General features: G+C 31.4%; 1 protein-coding gene across 2 annotated transcripts; it reads right to left on the reverse strand.

The window, feature by feature from the left end:
- Positions 1-2672: 2672 nt before the first annotated feature.
- On the reverse strand, positions 2673-13309 carry LOC110031525 (cyclin-L1-1-like). Of its 2 annotated transcripts, none has more exons than XR_002294745.1 (9): positions 12753-13309; positions 12560-12641; positions 12329-12469; positions 11961-12130; positions 5383-5653; positions 4658-5018; positions 4257-4292; positions 3662-3794; positions 2673-3116 (listed from the first exon to the last, which is right to left on the reverse strand). XR_002294745.1 is itself a non-coding variant. In XM_020734769.1 (9 exons), the coding sequence occupies exons 2-9, from the start codon at positions 12902-12904 to the stop codon at positions 3721-3723; spliced, it is 1287 nt and encodes a 428-aa protein (XP_020590428.1). In that variant the 5' UTR covers positions 12905-13101; positions 13208-13301; the 3' UTR covers positions 3474-3720. The 2 variants fall into 2 exon arrangements, 1 of the variants encoding a protein (XP_020590428.1); XM_020734769.1 differs by lacking the exon at positions 2673-3116 and having other exon boundaries at positions 3474-3794; positions 12753-13101; positions 13208-13301.
- Positions 13310-17347: the final 4038 nt, after the last annotated feature.

The following is a 17347-nucleotide window of genomic DNA, read 5'->3' on the forward strand; positions in this document are numbered from 1 at the left end:
TATGATAATCTTTACTTGTATCTTTCATCTTACAACTCTTCATCTTAAAATTCAGAACTACTAATCTTTATTGAGTACTTAAAATTTAACTTGGAATAATCATATAATCTTTACATTGTCGACAAAATCTTTTTTTCTCATAAGAAAATAATCAAATTATGTTTTATTAGATTCATTCTTATAAGTAATAATACACTCATCTCTTTTCTTGAATAAAATATTAGCAATAATAAAATCATATACTAAAATAAAATCTAATATGATTCTACCTTCTTCATTAATCACCCTAAAATCTTAACCACCATGAACATTTCTAAAATCTTCTACCACTCTACAAACATGTTGATTTAAATCTCCTCCTATAAAATTTTTTTCTTTAATAGGTATCATTTGCATTAATTCTTCTCGGTCATTCCAGAATTTTTCTTTTAAACCTATATCTAAACGTACTCGTGAAGCATAAACACTTATAACATTAAAAATCTTAGTATCAATAACAATATTTAGGCCTATAATTCTATCTTAAATTCTATTAATTTTTACACATTAAGTTTCAAACTTTTATCTATAATTACATCAAAAAAATTTCTAGTGTGACTCATGCCTGAATACTAAATTTTAAAATCAAAACTATTAACCTCCTTAGATTTTTCTCCAACTCATGGAGTTTCTTGAATACATAAAATATTTATCCACATATGAACCATAATGTCAACTAATTCTATTAACGTACTAGTAAGTGTACATATATTCCAAGATCATATCCTAATATAAGTTTCATAGACTTTTTTTTTTTACCTGCATCCGTTTGTGATGTGAGAACCATTATTTATTTTACACTACACTCGGGCGCCGGTGTAGCAGCCCTTGCACACTTTTCAATGTATCTAAGTCATATAACATGCTCCTTTCAAATGACAGTCTAACATTTACACAAGGATTTAACAAATTCATGTGATTACCTAACTCAACCCTCCATTTTCACATCTAGGGCTTGGAACCAGACAAATAGAGTGTTACAATATTTTAATATCTTTATTTTTTCTCTCATCATATAACAATTTAATAAGCCCTAATATTAAAAGTATAAACAATTTCATTTATCACTTTTGTGAGTCCTCAAATATCACTTCAATGAGTAACATCACTTACACCACCAACATAACGGTAATAAAATTGGGCTTTGTTTCAATCTTTTTTGGGTTTATTTGAATATATATTTGTCATGCCAAAACGGTAATGGTTGTTTATTATTTTTTGCATTCCCTTCCATCAGCTAAAATTTAGTTTTGCATTATTGTTCGATTAAAACAATTTCATTTGGTTTGGTTTCATTTATTATGTTTTTTTAAAAAAAAAAAAATTTAATTAGTATAATTTAATATTTCACTTTCAGTTATTTTTATTTATTTTATTTTATTTTATTTAAAATAAAATATGGTATGCATAATTGATTAAGATATTTTTTTTAGAAAATAGTTAAAACATAAATAAAAAACTTGAAAAAATGCAATTCACTTTTTAAATACTTAAGCAGTGATATTTTTAATTTGATATGAAAAATCTACTTCATAAAAATATAAAAAGCAAAAATTTAGATTTGCAGATACTATCAAATTTTACACTGATTTTGAAGAATATGAAATGTAAAAAAATAGTAAGACTTGATGGTATTGCAATAGAAGTGTGGTAATATTCAAGAGCTCAAAGAATTTATTGGCTTAGTAAAATTTTTAATATTATTTTAAAAACTAAAAAAGATGTTTAGAGAATAAAGAAATAATCTATTAAATCTTATTTGGGATGCATGAGAGGGTGTAAATTATAGAAATATTAAGTTTTAATGTGTCATACATTGAAGTTATGAGAGGGTAATTGAACATAGGTTGTTACCTGATACAAAAATTTATCAAAATCAGTTTGAATTCATGTCGAACAAGCCTACCATGAAAGCTATACATTCAATTGAGAGTTGATCAAAAAATATTAAGGAGAACTTAAGTATGAATTCTGTTGATTGAAAAAAACTTATGATAAAATTCCAAGAGTGCTTTGCATAGTTCTAAAAAAGAAATATGTAAAAATTACTTATATTTAATTCATTAAAATATGTATACTATAGTTATTACTTATATTGGAACACAAAAATGATTGACTAAGTCTTTTCCTATTTCAATTAGATTACATCAGCAGGTGTTAAGCCTTTATACTCTTACTTACATTTACAAGAGGATGTACCTTGATGTGTGCATTTTTCGCTAATGATGTGCTTCATGTGGACAAGACAGCCAACCCCACTTAATGGAATAATGGTAGGATAAAAGGCTTGTTATTGTTATTTTTATTGTTGTTGTACGATTTTTGAAACATATATAACATTAAAACTATTACTTATAAATCATCCAATAACTATATTTAATATTAAATCTTTAGTATACATTTCAACTAAATGCTTCTCCTTCCTATTTTAAAATCTCAAAAAACAACCGAATTTTCCATTAGGAATTCAAATGTCATGTCATTAATATCAACCATCAAACATTCATTCTAAATTAATATAAACCACTCAACACATGATATGTAAAACATTAAATAAAGCTGCATAACCTCTCTAGTACATAACCTACAATAAAAATGTGGTATGAAGACAAAACACATAAAATATAGGGGCAGGGAAAGTTTAGGGTTATCAAGATGATTTTATATTCATTAAACTTAATTTAAAACACTTGTCTTTGATTAAATAGGAATGTTACATATGATTTATTAACCATTACACGTTTACCTACTTGTAACTGATTTTTGGATCTTTTGGTATTGATCACCATTGTTGGCATCGCTTCGTATTCATAATTATTGTTGGCACCGCTTTGTATTTGTAACTGTACAACCTAGTCAGTTGATCGTCATTCGGTAGGCTGAAATTCCCTCGGTTGGTCGAGAGCTCTTTGAACAGCTTTCCTGAGTGAACCCATTGTGGAGACCTTCTTATCCTTAATGAAGATTTATTCCAACAGGCAGATGGTGCATCACCATTCTGATGGGTAGTCTATCTTCCTTTGGACAAGAGGTTTTCCTAAAGAGTTGAAGAGTGTTGCGGGGAGACCGTTGAACTTCTATGTGAATGACCCAGATCGGTTGAGGAAGTCAGTTTCATACGGTCATTCCCCAAAGTAGATGCAAAGTGTTAGAAACATTGTAATTTCCTTCAGTCGGCCCATTATCCAATTGAATGAAGTGATCCTCGATGGCTCGAAATTCGTGTGATCAGATTTTCGATGTGTAGATGTGTTATTTTTTATGTTATGTTTTAAGAATTGAGTGGTAGACATATAAATATGAAAGTTTCGGTGTTAGCTATGTAAATACATAAGAATTTTGTGGTATGTATGTGAATGCACCAGAAAAAAAGGGCTCCAGTAATCTTGCTGAATAGAAGTCATGTAAAACAAGAGAGTTCACAACATGGATTTAATATGAAATTTAAAAAAAACTACAATAGTATGAATATTTATACATAAACATAATATTATGGAGCAACTCACCTAAAGCACAAGCAGGAGTAGAACTAGTTAAAAATTCCTAATGATTAATTATCTCTAGCAGCCTTCTAAGGTATATAATTTGTGAATTTTGATGCAGTAAATATAGCTATTTGTACCTTTATAGCTGCCAAATTCTAATAATACAGAAGCCTTCAAGTGGAGCATAACTTCAACTTCAGGAGTATGTACTATGATGCCTGTGACGATCCTTGTCTCTGGAGGAGTGCGAACTGTGGTACTCACTTCTATCTGATTAGAAGGAAGGAAAAATTCAAATTATATAAAAATAAAATCAGTAAATTCTTAAAGATAATATATAAATTGCTTAAAAAACCAAAATAGTCCCAGGATTTCTTTTTAGGTATTTACTTTATTCGAGCATTTCACAACTCAACAAATCTTAAACAATTTTGTTCTACTGTCAACTGGAGTTTTCTAGAGAAAAATTAATTGAGGAGAGCTTTTCATGAGGGCCTTGTAAAGTTTTAAAGATCAATCCCACTTAGCTTCAGTTAGTGAGATTGACCCTAAAAAATCTAAAATACTAATGATGAATCTGACAGTATAGTCAAGTTGGTTCAAATTTGATGAATTAAGGGGCAAAATTGAACACCTAAAAAATTTTGAGACTAAAATGAACACATTTAAAAATCTAAGAACCGTTTTGATCATTTGCTCCATAAATTCAACCAGAATATAAACAGGGCATACCGCGGGACGAATGATGCCTTGGTTTATCTGAATTCCCTGCAATTAAGAAGAGAAACAATAAGCAACATAAGCTACAGACCACAACATATTGTCATGAAAATAAAATAAGGGAAATTTACATGCACACCACACAATTCGTATGTACTTGTATATCTAGCACCCAAAAAGCTTGATATTTACACCTACAACACCTTGGTGTTATACACCAATGCATGAAAAGGTGTATTCCACTTTTAAAAAAAATATTGACGGTGATATTTTTAATGTGATGTTAAAAATTTGAGCAATATGTATGTAAATATCAATGTTCAGGAGTTGAATGTTCAGGAGTTGGATATCTAAATAAATACATCAGAATTTTGTGGTATGTATGTAAATGCCCCAATAAAAAAATGACACACCTGAGCTTTTGTCTTTAGAGCGATGACTCCTCTCCTTCTCCCGGTCCGAGTCCCTGCCCCTACTCTCACGATCTGAGTCCCTACCCCTGCTGTCACGATCCCGTTCTCTCGCTCTCAACCTTTCTCGATCTCTTTCACGATTCTTCTCCCCATTACGATCCGATTTAAGCTCACTCCTTAAACTTTCAGTCTCCTCCTCTTTAGTATCAGGCACTGTTTTACCATCCTCATCGCTCTTCTTGGATTCTTTCAACTTATCTAGAGCTGCTTTTATTATTGAATCTTTAAAGCAGCTACCATCCTGACTATTTACTGACTTAGGAGGGCTAGAGTCATTAGCATTACCGTTGACAGAGTTTTCCTAAACAGAAGAACATCAAGCAATGTGCAGTGCAATAAAGTTATTTTAAAAATAAATAAATAAATAATAGCTGAAAAAGGTGCATTTACATGCATACCACCCATTTTTTATGTATGCACATATCTAACACCTAAACTTTGATTTTTACATTCATAACAACACAATCTTTTATATCACAGCAAAAATACTACTAATTTTAATTTTGAAAAGAATACATCTTTTCAAGAATGGGTAGGGTGGAAATATGTAAAACTTGAAGTTCAGGTGTTAGATATGTAGATACATAAAAATCAGGCGGTGTGCATGTAAATCTTCCTAAAAAAAATAAAATTTAGGAGAAAATTAGTGTAATAGAATTTATCACCTTGGAAACATGAGATTGTGAGTTTGGCACTCGGCTAATTGATGTAAAAGAATCGATATCTTTATAGACTGGGACATATTTTGCCTTGGGGAGACTGTAGAGATGAGCGAGCACTCTACAAACTTCCTGAATTCCAGATTGATCGGCATCGAATACAAGCCACCAAGGTGGATTTTCCGGGAGAGGAACCTGGAACCTACGTGCTGCAGCGTATACTACCCCGCAAGCTACGACTTCACTCTTAAAGCGAACGCACAAAGTTGTTCTCAAACTATGAAGAAAATAAAGAAAAACATTAATAACTGAGGTATAATTAGTCTCAATTAAAATAAAAATAGAGTTGTTATCAGCATGCTTCCTTGATTCAAACATTTGATGAGAGAGAGAGAGATGTCTAAATCACATTGACCTAAAATTTGTACTGGAGAGAAGAGATTGACAATTCTTATCACATTTAATCAAGATAATATTAACGTCTAAATTATAATATAATATAATTTGATTAATACTAAAATAGAAATGCACTAAATAATTTTAGTCCAATCAAAATCAATTTTAAAAAAACCAAATCATGAACTCAAACTATTTTGAATTATTTTTGGACTTAAGATGTTCTCAATAAAAATTTGATACAACTCAAAATTAATTACATTTCAAGTAATTTGTCAAGCAAGAGCATTTTATATTTATTCTTATGTTATATGTTAATTTTGAGAAGTTCGATGATAAGTGATTCCACCCATTTAAGACCTTACCCATTAGGGCTTTCGGAGGCTACGTTCCACGTAGTTACAGTCAACCCAGCCCGCTTGACAGCCCTATATCCAAAACTAAATATATTCCAAAATAACATAAAAAGATAATTCATGCTAATAAATTCAGCAATCTTAATAAGGATAACATCAGCTTCAAAAATAACCGAGAAATTAATTTGTGTTGAACCAAAAATAGCCATCACACTTTTTTTCATAAAAATAAAATAAACTATGTTATACCTTTTAAACCTCTTGGAGAAACAAAATTATGGCATGCAAAAAAAAAGGATTAACACAAAAATTGACAACTTAAGGTATTTCATTTCAATATATCATGGAAACTTCATAAATTAAATATTGAGAAAAAAACAGTTGACCGAGTACTCAAGATCCAACCAAGGCCGAGGGGCATAAAGTGCATAGATATCATACAAGTATACTTTCGAATAAGGTTTCAACATGGAGAAAGAAGTTTGCAAGTAGTTTGATCTGGATGACAAGCAAGTCACATTATGATAACTGAACAAATTTTCAAAGGAAAATTGAAAAGGCATCATGCATTCTCTCAAAATATATAAATGAGATGAATCTCATTTGTCATTCACATAAGCCAAGCCAGCTTCTGATGATTTCATTGAGCAAATAGTTAAAAGTACAAAAGACCATATTTTTACATATTCACTGTTTCAAGAAGCATCTATTGGTCGATCATTGCTCCATTGAAACTATTAAGAATATGATAAATCAACAGGGACCAATTTGCTTCCCTTGAAACATGTAGAAGTACTTTAAAATTTGGTTCTTAAAGCCTTTATGTAGTGTCAACGTTGATGGGTGACCTCTTCACAGATTCCGAGGCATTAAGCTCAGAATAAAATGAACTCCTAGTTCTCTTAAGTAATCAGAGGAGCCATCTTTTAGATAACGTGGTCATCCTAGGAGTATCAGGTTGATGCTCCCAGCAATTCAGTACATGTTATATAATAGGCTTGCACACAAACCGAGCGTTCCACAAGCTACATGCAGCTAGGTTTGATAAGAGCTCGTTTATATTTATTTGATTAAATTGCCAAACAAGCTTGAACACTTCTATGAATACTATATAGTTAAATAAACAAGCTTGAATAGGTCCTTGTTTGGCTCGTTTATGTTCATGAACAACATCATGAAAAGCTCCCCAAGCACGCTTAATTAAAGCTTGAATAAATGCTCGTGAACAATCTCGATTAAAGCTCAATTTAGCGCTCATTAGTGAGATCATTTAATGGTAGTGAAAGCTTGAGTGAAGCTAGACTTAAAGAAAATTTATTTCATAAATTTTTACTTACAATTTTTATAAAGTTTAATATAGTCATATTAAAATTAATCTTTAATTATATGATCAAGTTCGTTCACTAGTTTGTCGTTTAAAACATAAAAGCACATTTTTATGGAGCTCAACAAACTCCTTGTTTGTAAGCTTGTTAAGGCTAGATAAGAAGCTTGTTTAACCAAATGAGCTTTATAAGATTGAAAAAGATAATTTGGTTAGATAACAAGTAACTTGATTAATATTGTGAATATTATCATTTAAAACTCATGAACTAGTTCGATAGTAGGCCCGGTTAAGGCTTGTTTGTCTTATTAAACGAGCAGCTCGTTTATAAGCTCAATGAACCCTAAAAGAATCGACCTCAAATTGAGCTTGAGCTCAAACATCATTTTTAAAATTAAGCCAAGCTATAACACTGTTCTTAAAACTCGAATCGAGCGCAAGTCAAGCTTGAACAAGATTCAAACAAACGAGCTCGAGCTTAAGCTCGATTCATCTGCAGCCCAGTATATAATCATTGAATATATTACCATCATCAACAACACCATTAGGCTTATGAGTTATGACAACAATTAGGGTCGGTTACCCTTCTCATCTATCTTTTCTATTGAGTGTTACACGAGGTGTTAACTCCATTTGACCAAAAATAGCTACTACCATTGGTCATTATTCATTGCTAATTCTTTCACATTATGTTTGTTAATCTTGTTGGTGCATCTTTGTAGACTCGTTTCAATCTATCGTTCATAATATCTCCTTATCTTCTAAGGATATTATCAAAAATTAAATTTTACAACTAAATACTCATATCATATACTCGATCTTTCATCTGCTAATCCTAAAATCCTAATAGTCTAAAAATAAATTTCATTATATCAAATTCACAGTTATTTCAAAAGAGACCTCATAAATCAAGACTAAATCATATACAAATAGCATATAATATGGTACCTCGCTTCTAACATTTTGTGCCAACATCTTTACAACGAACACTTAAAACTAATGACTAATATTATCATTGACATAATCTTATTATGATTGAAATATCTTTTGTCACACCACAACTACACATTTTAATCACTGATCCCTCATATATAGATCAATAACCTCACTGTACTTATGCCATATGATTTGTCTAACTCTCAAATACTCATCAATAAATTCTTATAATAATTGATCATAAGCTTTTCCAAGTCTATTTAAAAAAAGAACATATTTAATTTTATGTGATATCATTAAATCAAACTAACTCTTAAAATCCAATGTAATTTGTATGAGCTTTCCATCGCCCTCTCGAACAAAAGGGGCACATTTTTTTTCTCTCTGTAAATAAATTACAAAATTTGTGAGATTCTAGTAGCTATTTCAAGTGAATCTCCTAATATAAATTATGCATGATTAAATGCTAAGATGCACAAGGGAATATTATGTGAGCAAACAAAAAAATTGCATGTTGCCTTGAAAATCTAAATTTGGTAAAAATTGAGCTAATCCCAAATAGGGATCCCTCTACTGTGACAGAGTACGACAGTAAATTTAGTAGATGAATAATTCGTTTTGAAAATTCATACTTCATTTTTTCCTTTACCGTAGGCCTACATAAGGATTCCATCAAGAAGAAACAGTTTAAATGAAGGAACTCAGCCAATAAATTGAGAAAGAAAAAAAAAACTATAACAGCTAGTAGAATTTGTCCTAGGTTGACCAAGATGCTTGATATTGAATACTAAATAGTTTGAATGCATGTATGAATGTGTTCTATCAGCTCAGTAAAATAGACCAACTCAATTAATCGGTCTTAATTCTACCAATCAACTTAAATCCTGGTAAGAACTTAATCAATTTTCAAAACCCAGATTCGAAATTTCATCTTTTCATGAGTGAAAAATAAATTTAGAATCACAATTTAAATATAAAATTGGAAATCTAATGTACAATTCAAAATGAGGATTTCAGACTAGTAAGCTTCTAAACTCAACTCTCAAAACCAAATTTGGCTTTTGTGTAAGAGCCTTGAAAAATAAATAAATCCAAAACTAAAAGCTGTTTTAATTTGATTGGATTTTCCCAAAAAGCTAAAGAAACAACAAAGATATTTTTTTTCCTAAATATAAACTAAAAACTGAATTGTTCATTAGTAAAAAAAAATATAGTTTTATTGTTTTTTTTTTTTTTTATTCTTTTGTGTTGATATGTATGATACCTAATTTCAAATAAAGTTTTACTATTTTTCTTGATCCTTATGAGTTTACATGTATATTTAAATTTCAAATGTAAGTTTATCATTGAATTCTAATGTACTAAAAATAAATGAGTATATAAATTTGTAAAGCCAAATTTTTAAACTAAAAATAAATGAGTAAATAAATTTGTAACGCTTAATATATAAACTTTCAAAATAAGTATCCAGATTTTCAAAACTTAATATATTTACACATATAACACCTAAACTTTATAAATGAATATATGAACTATTTAAATTTTAATGTAATTATACATATAATTACTGTAAGTCGAAAATGTATGTATAAATCATTCAAACTATAATATATTTGCATATATATAATATCCTAAACACAAACGTATGTTCACTGATTTTCCAATTCTTACATATATTTACACATATAACTCCTAGATTCAAAATATGAGCTTGCGGATTTGTCAAATAATTAATATACTTATACATTTAACACTTAATTTTGAATGTATACTTACTGATTTATCTAATATTTAATACTTTTATATATTAACACATAAACTTAAAGTTATAGATTTTTTTTTCTTATATATTTATATACTTAATACCTAAATTTTCATTTTTTATATACATGTCACATTGTTGAAATACATATTTCATCATTTAAAATTAAGAATGATTGTATATTCTTTGATATGATATAAAATTTGAATGGTATGAATGTCAATATTATAAGTTAGGTATTATATATGTTAAGAAGCCCTTAGAATTGGGTGGCATGTATGTAATAACTCCTTACAATGTGTTTGAAAAACTTACACAATATAGTCATAATCTCCATCAGTCCAAAAGCCTACTCAAAATCAGCTCATACGATAAGGTAAAAAGTTTCCAAATTTTATATTGCTTCTGCTTCTAAGGAACTCTTCTTGATTTAGCCATAATTTTATTGATAATTGATATAGTAGTAATTGTATTATCTCTAACTGAGTTTATTTGAAAGTAATTGTTATGTTTGTTCATTAGAAATGGAAAGTTACGGGAACATTTTCTTTGTTACTCTAAACATTAGTTTAATTAACTAGTATTTTTCTGCACTGTGTATTTTTTTTTTATATACTATCTGTTAACTCTGTTTTACTGCTGTTGTTGTAAGTCTAAAATGTATTAACTCTTTTCTGTATGTCGTCTAGTATTCGTAGATGTCATAGTAAACCTAGATTTACCATATTGTTGAGTTTGGCATAGTCAGAATATTTGTTCAAGTTGGTCGACTACGAATATATGGATTCTCTAAAAGGATGAAGAGCAACTAAATAAACAATAGTAAGGATGAACAATAACAATGAACTTCAAAACATTAATGCATGAACAAAAAGATGTTTAAATAACCTAATCAATCAACTAGTATATGTTGTATGTCGAGGACTTGTGACCCTTTTATTTTTAATAAAATGAATTTTTTTTATTTTTGTACATGCGTGTTACTTTATCGTACGTCCGCTTGGATTTTTTCTATTGTTCTAGGTTCATTGGCGGTGTTTTGTCTTTAATCTGAAATGTTTCGTTAGGTTTTTTAAAGACTAATTTTTCCATCACAATTTACACAACTCAATTTTAATTGTATAAAAATCAAAATTCATAAAAAAAATAACAAAATTAACAAAAATATTACATTCACATCTTAGCAAAATCATTGATATAAATAAAATAAATAAAATAACTAGTAACCCTTAGAGTTAGAATAGATACGAAAAAATCACCCTTAGGTGAATACATGCATATTAATTCTACTCCATGTCTTCAGGCCCTCACCCATTCATGAAAATTTGTAATTTAGCATGTGAGAATCACAAGTTATAGACTGAGTATATCTCATACCAATTTGACCTATACAAATTTATTTTCTATACATGCATCATCAAATTATTATAAACAATCTTGAAAATCAAACTTTGAAATACTGGAAAACATAATCTCAATTTTAATCAATATTTTTTAAGATATTTTATTTCTTAAGAAGTAATTAGTTATAGGGGTGTTCCCTTATAGGAAGTTAGTAACCTGATTAATCTAAAACATTTTTAGTTTTCGGATTAGATATGAGGAAAAATTGTTGGATTAAAACGCGGACACATCAAACATTAAATTAGTTATCGGAGTAATAAAATCCATCGTAAAATTATATCTGTCTTTCGATATAATGTATTATTTTATATGTTGTGTTTAATTATTCAAATAAATTAAACATTCAAAATTTATGAGGTCATTTATATATATATATATATATTTGAGCGAAATAAATTAAATATACCTATCATTTGCAAGGTTCCAAGCTTCCTGCCTAAGTTCAAGAGGAGCTCCAAGTGTTGCTAGGTAATTGGATATGAACTTGTGAGGATGTTCTACATGGCAGATAAAACCCATCTCCTTCAGCAAATGTCTCTCCGTTCTAATTAAATCGTTCTTCAAGTCTGAGTATTTCTGTGATCATGGTAGAGAACAAGGCCAGCAATTATAACGACACACAAGTAATGCATCAGAAAAACAAACTACGATTACATTAATTTATTTCTCCATGGTAGCATCTGGCAAAGTCATGTAAATGCCTAAAAAGATAATTGTGAAATGAGATACAGTCAATGCGAACCAAATCCCATTTAACAAAACAGAAACACCAACCTTGGACATGACATCAAGATGCTCTATCGGTAAACCCTCTCTTCTACACTCCATCCGGTGAAAGACCATAAGAATATACTTTGCTTTTCTAGGGCTCTCTTCGAGCTTCGAAGCCAACCAAACACAGCTAGCTGCTACCCTCTACATAATCAAAATTAGGAACAGTGACACATCAATGGATAGAATCCAAAACCTCATATATTCTTTCCATTGAAAAACACATAGCCATACCTTCACACTGAAGCGCGCAAAAGACTTTTTGCAGTAGAACCGGTGGAAAAGGACCTGCCCTGTGGCCATGACTGCTTGAGGTCTATCGGAGTCAAGAACTCGCAAACATAGTAATCAAAAATCGAGTTGTAGAATCAACCTAAAAAATAAATCAAACAGGAAGAGTAGAATTAAATCAGATAAAAAAGGATACAATCTGAGAAGAATGCCGCTCTCCTGAATGAGATCGCACCCGTAGATGCGTAACATTATCTCCGTGTCCTCTTGAATGTCATCTTTCCTCGAAGGAGAATTTTTCAGATCTTCATCAGTGAGGTAGAAGTTATCGATTGCAGTATTGATCATTACGAAAGAATAGACGGATCTGACCAAACCAAATATCCTATTGCTGCTGAAACCAACAGGAAGAAAGGGGAAGAACTTTGCTCCAATCAAAAGGAAATCAATGCAGAAATGAAACCAGGTAGTTCTGTGGTGGCTGAATCAGGTAAGCGGCTGTCGGTAGCAGGATAGTACCGAGCAGTCGAGCCAACCCCTGTTTGCTATCAAGCGACCAAGCAAGAATACCCAGCAGTCGAGCCAACGCCGACTCGCCGAGAACAAAGAGACTGTATTGAATCATATAGAAGTAGAGATAAGAGAACGAACACAAACAACAATCCCTAAGCTCTCGCAGCCAAGCCTTTCGCGATTTTGAGAGGAGAAGCCTCGAAAGAGGAAGAGGGGGCCGAATCCGAACGTTTTCGCGATAGACGCGGAAATTTGGTCCTCAGTAAAAAAAATTAAATTTCTATTTTTTTAGTATGGCCCTGCTCAGTCCGGCTCAAACACCTAAAAATTAAATCGTGCATCTCACCAAAACATCATATCATCATTTTGAAAAGCTAAACATCATCCGAGCACAAAGCACCTTCATTCAGCAATAGTTTAGGGTTTTCGATTGCTTTCTTGAATCAGAAAAGCTTAAGGTTTTTTGTTCATGCTCGCGAGTCGAAGTAAAGTAGTGAATTCTCTCTACCAAGATGTAATCTAAGTCCAGGCAGACGGAAACCGAAGAGATTCATGTGAGAATGGAGAGCGAAGAGTACAAGAAGAATGAAATCCAAGAGGGTTCATTTAGGTAATTTTTATTTTGGTAATTCTACTTTCATTGAAAAGACTATATTAAGTGGGTGTAGAAATTCATTCATATAGTATTTGAGTAACAAATCACTCAGGTATCTAGCTCGGACTTAATGTTTTTTTGGTTTTTGTCACTCAAGATTTAATGTTTTTTGAGTAACAAATCGATCGAAACCTCCTCTTCCTGCGAAGGGATTAGGGTTTTTTTCAAAGCTTGGTCTATGAATTCATTGTCATCACCTTCTTCTTCTGCGTCTTCTTTGTCATTGACGACTTCGACTGGAAGCAATTCGTTTGCAACGTCATCATTCGTCTTCTGCTTAGGCTCGTTATGGCTTCACTGACGCCTGCTTAGGTCTATTTCCTCAGTTGTTGTCCTTTGTTGTCTGCTTGTTCTTCAAGTTATCTGTGCATTTTTGGATTTGTCGACTTTTACTTAGATCTATTTCCTTGGTTGTTGTGTTTCGTTGTCTGCTTGTTCTTGGAGTTATTTGTCAATTCGTCCTTCAATAGTGAATGATATTTATTCTATCTTGTGAACACAAACATTTTGTCATTGGTTGGTTTCATCAGTTTCTAAGATCGCATAAATGACATCAATTATTTATATTGAAATAAAACTGTGAGATTCTATTTAAGGAGTATCTTTTAAGAGAGTTGCCTCACTAATAATCCTCTAGTTGAGACCGAGTCAAACTATTTTGAGTGGATGCTCAGCTTTCGATACAACTACGAAATTTCATTGAATCTCATCAATTCAGTCATATTACTCATTGCAACTGTGTTAAAGATGCGACGAAGGAATTGGTGTTTGTGTTTTCTGGGAGAGAAAATATGTCTTGAACATTTGATGTATGTAAGGAATTCTATTGTGCTGAATAATATGATCTGTCACTTAACACACATCACATGCACTTTAAATATATGCATGAAGAATTGAACGCACTATTGCCCTCTAGCATATATTTTCGTTTTTAAAAGTCTTAAAGAGAGTAAATGACTATCATGAGTTTTCTAGTTGTCCTAAACTCTCAGTCTAAAGGTGTCAAATCACACATTTTATCTGACCCTAGATATACGACTTTGAGCGAAGCCTATAGTTTAATTTTTTGTATGATCTTGGGTTCTCGAGCCTCATTCATACAACAATCTAGTGCCTTTGCTAGTTATAAAAATAAAAACATCATTAAATCTCATTCTCAAGACAATTATTGGAGTGAAACTCCAAATTCTTGAAATCAACAAATTCATAAAATCAAGGGTCAAAAGTAGTGTGCTATTACTGTCACTAACCTGGTCATACAAGAAGAACATATCAAAAGTTGCTCAAAAAGAATTAAAAGGGTTTTAAATCACAATCTACTCACATTGTCACTGCCACTGAGGCCTCTCCGAGTTAAACTCTCGATCTTTGCAGATGAATATACCAAGTTCATCAAATTTGAGGAAGTATCCAAGGAATATCCATCCATGACTGCTCTTGCCGAGTTGGGTAAGAATCACACTTATCTTTTTTCATTTTCCATACAAGGAATCATTGCTTCTATTGTTACAGTTCTCATGACAGATAATCCATAACACTTTTCTACCTTTCATAAACACCTATGTTCTATTACCTTAGCTGATGAATCCACCTTCAGTGTTCTCAGTTCTGTCAACATCAATATTACACTCATATTGCCTCGAACTTCTATTTTTAATTTACGTCATTTTGCTTTTAATCTTATTCCTGCTAACAAAATTACACGTGATTTTAATTATTATATCTTATTATTTCCCGATGATTGTCAATTTTAGGACCTTATGACAGAACATTTTTATTAAAGGGCGAGAATCAAGGAGATTATATATTATGGATAATGAAGTTCTTTGACCAGCAACCCGTTCCAATACCTTATCTTATTTTGAGATTCATTAACTATTAAGACACCCATTTTTATCAATGTTGAAAGAATTGTACCTCCTGTTTCAACAATTATTATCTTTAGCTTGTGAGTTGTGTCAATTTGCCAAATACCATCGTTTGTATTCTGTTCCTAGAGTTATTAAAAGAGCCATTCATAGTTTTGAGTTGCATCATTTTGATGTGTGGAGGCATTGTCTCATTTTGTCTAATTAATTTTGATTCTTTGTCATTTTTTTGGATGATTTATCTCGTACGACTAGACTTTACTTTATGAAATCCCGTATTAATGTATTATCACATTTTCAATCCTTTTGCGCCAAAGTTAAATCTTAATTTAATAATTTAGTTAAGATTCTGAGAAGTGATAATGCCAAATAATATTTTTTTACACCCCTTCAGAAGTACATGGCTTAAAAAGAGATGCTTCACCATTCATCGTGTGTCGATTACCCATCACAAACTGGAGTAGTTGAAAGGAAAAATATACATCTTCTTGAGACAGCTAGGACTCTTTTGTTTCAAATAAATGCGCCTAAACAATTCCGGGCTAATACAAATTCTACTATATGTTTTTTGATCTATCGGATGTCTTCTACTGTTTTACAGAATCAAACACTCTATCAAGTTTTATTTTCAACCAACTCTCTTTTTTAATTGAACTACATATGTTTCGGTGTACTTGCTTTTGTCCGTGGTACTTGCCCACAAGTGTTCAAACTTGATCCTAAGTCATTAAGGTTTGTAATATATTCTCGTCTGAAAAAAATTGTATTGATGTTTTTCCCCTCTTAAACAGATTATTCTGTTGAAGTCACATTTCATGAACAGATCTCATTCTTTAGCAATTCATCAGTGTCTAAATCTTCACCATATTCCGATGATTTGTTAACTCATCACATCATAAGCTTAGATCCTGATCTAGCTCCATCTCCAATGCGTCAACCCAAACCACCTATCACTAATATTTACTAGAGAAAACCTCGCTCCCCTAATCCTAGTGTGGCATCAATATCTTCCTCAATGGATCCCCTTCCTAGTGTTCTTGATTTAATAATCGCTCTTTGAAGAGTTAAACATTAATGACCTATCTCATTTACTCCTGTGCTGAATATAATTAGTTATCTTTACTTCGTGCTCGATTGCTGCTTCTCTTAATTTTATTGAGCATAGCCCTTAAGTTTATGACTTATGGGACCGAGTACTTGTTGTTTCGGTAGCTAAGTTATGGGCTATGCTCCAACCATGCTCGAAGGTGCAGAAAGGATTCTACACGTCCAACTTTACAAGGACCAATTATTCATTGCGGTCAAGAACAAATTACCATTACTTGGGCATGTTGTATACAAAATGATCTTAATTTATTAGAATTAAATTAAAATATGACACTCAATAGGACAAAAAAAAAGGATTTATGTAGCCGACTCCACTTAGTGGGATAAAGGCTCGTCGTCGTCGTCGTCATTGTTGTAATGTGGTAGGATTGAGCTTTTAACATTCGTTTTAACTTGGCATGTCTATTACGTTATGGTTTTTAAATTATGAATTCCAGCGAATTAAAGTGTTTGAGGATAACTTCAAATCAACAATTGCATTTTTATTTTCTTATGGATAGTCATAAAATGTAAAATTTATCTATTAACTTAAAAAGAAATTGCCAATTGCTTCAGTTTTGATGACATCATAACAAGCAGCTCTAACTTTCCATCAACCTTGAAGTGAAGGTTTTCGTTATCTCTTGCCTTTGAACTATTTAGCTTCTC

Source organism: Phalaenopsis equestris, unplaced genomic scaffold, assembly GCF_001263595.1.
Source record: "Phalaenopsis equestris unplaced genomic scaffold, ASM126359v1 Scaffold000837, whole genome shotgun sequence".
NCBI lineage: Eukaryota > Viridiplantae > Streptophyta > Magnoliopsida > Asparagales > Orchidaceae > Phalaenopsis > Phalaenopsis equestris.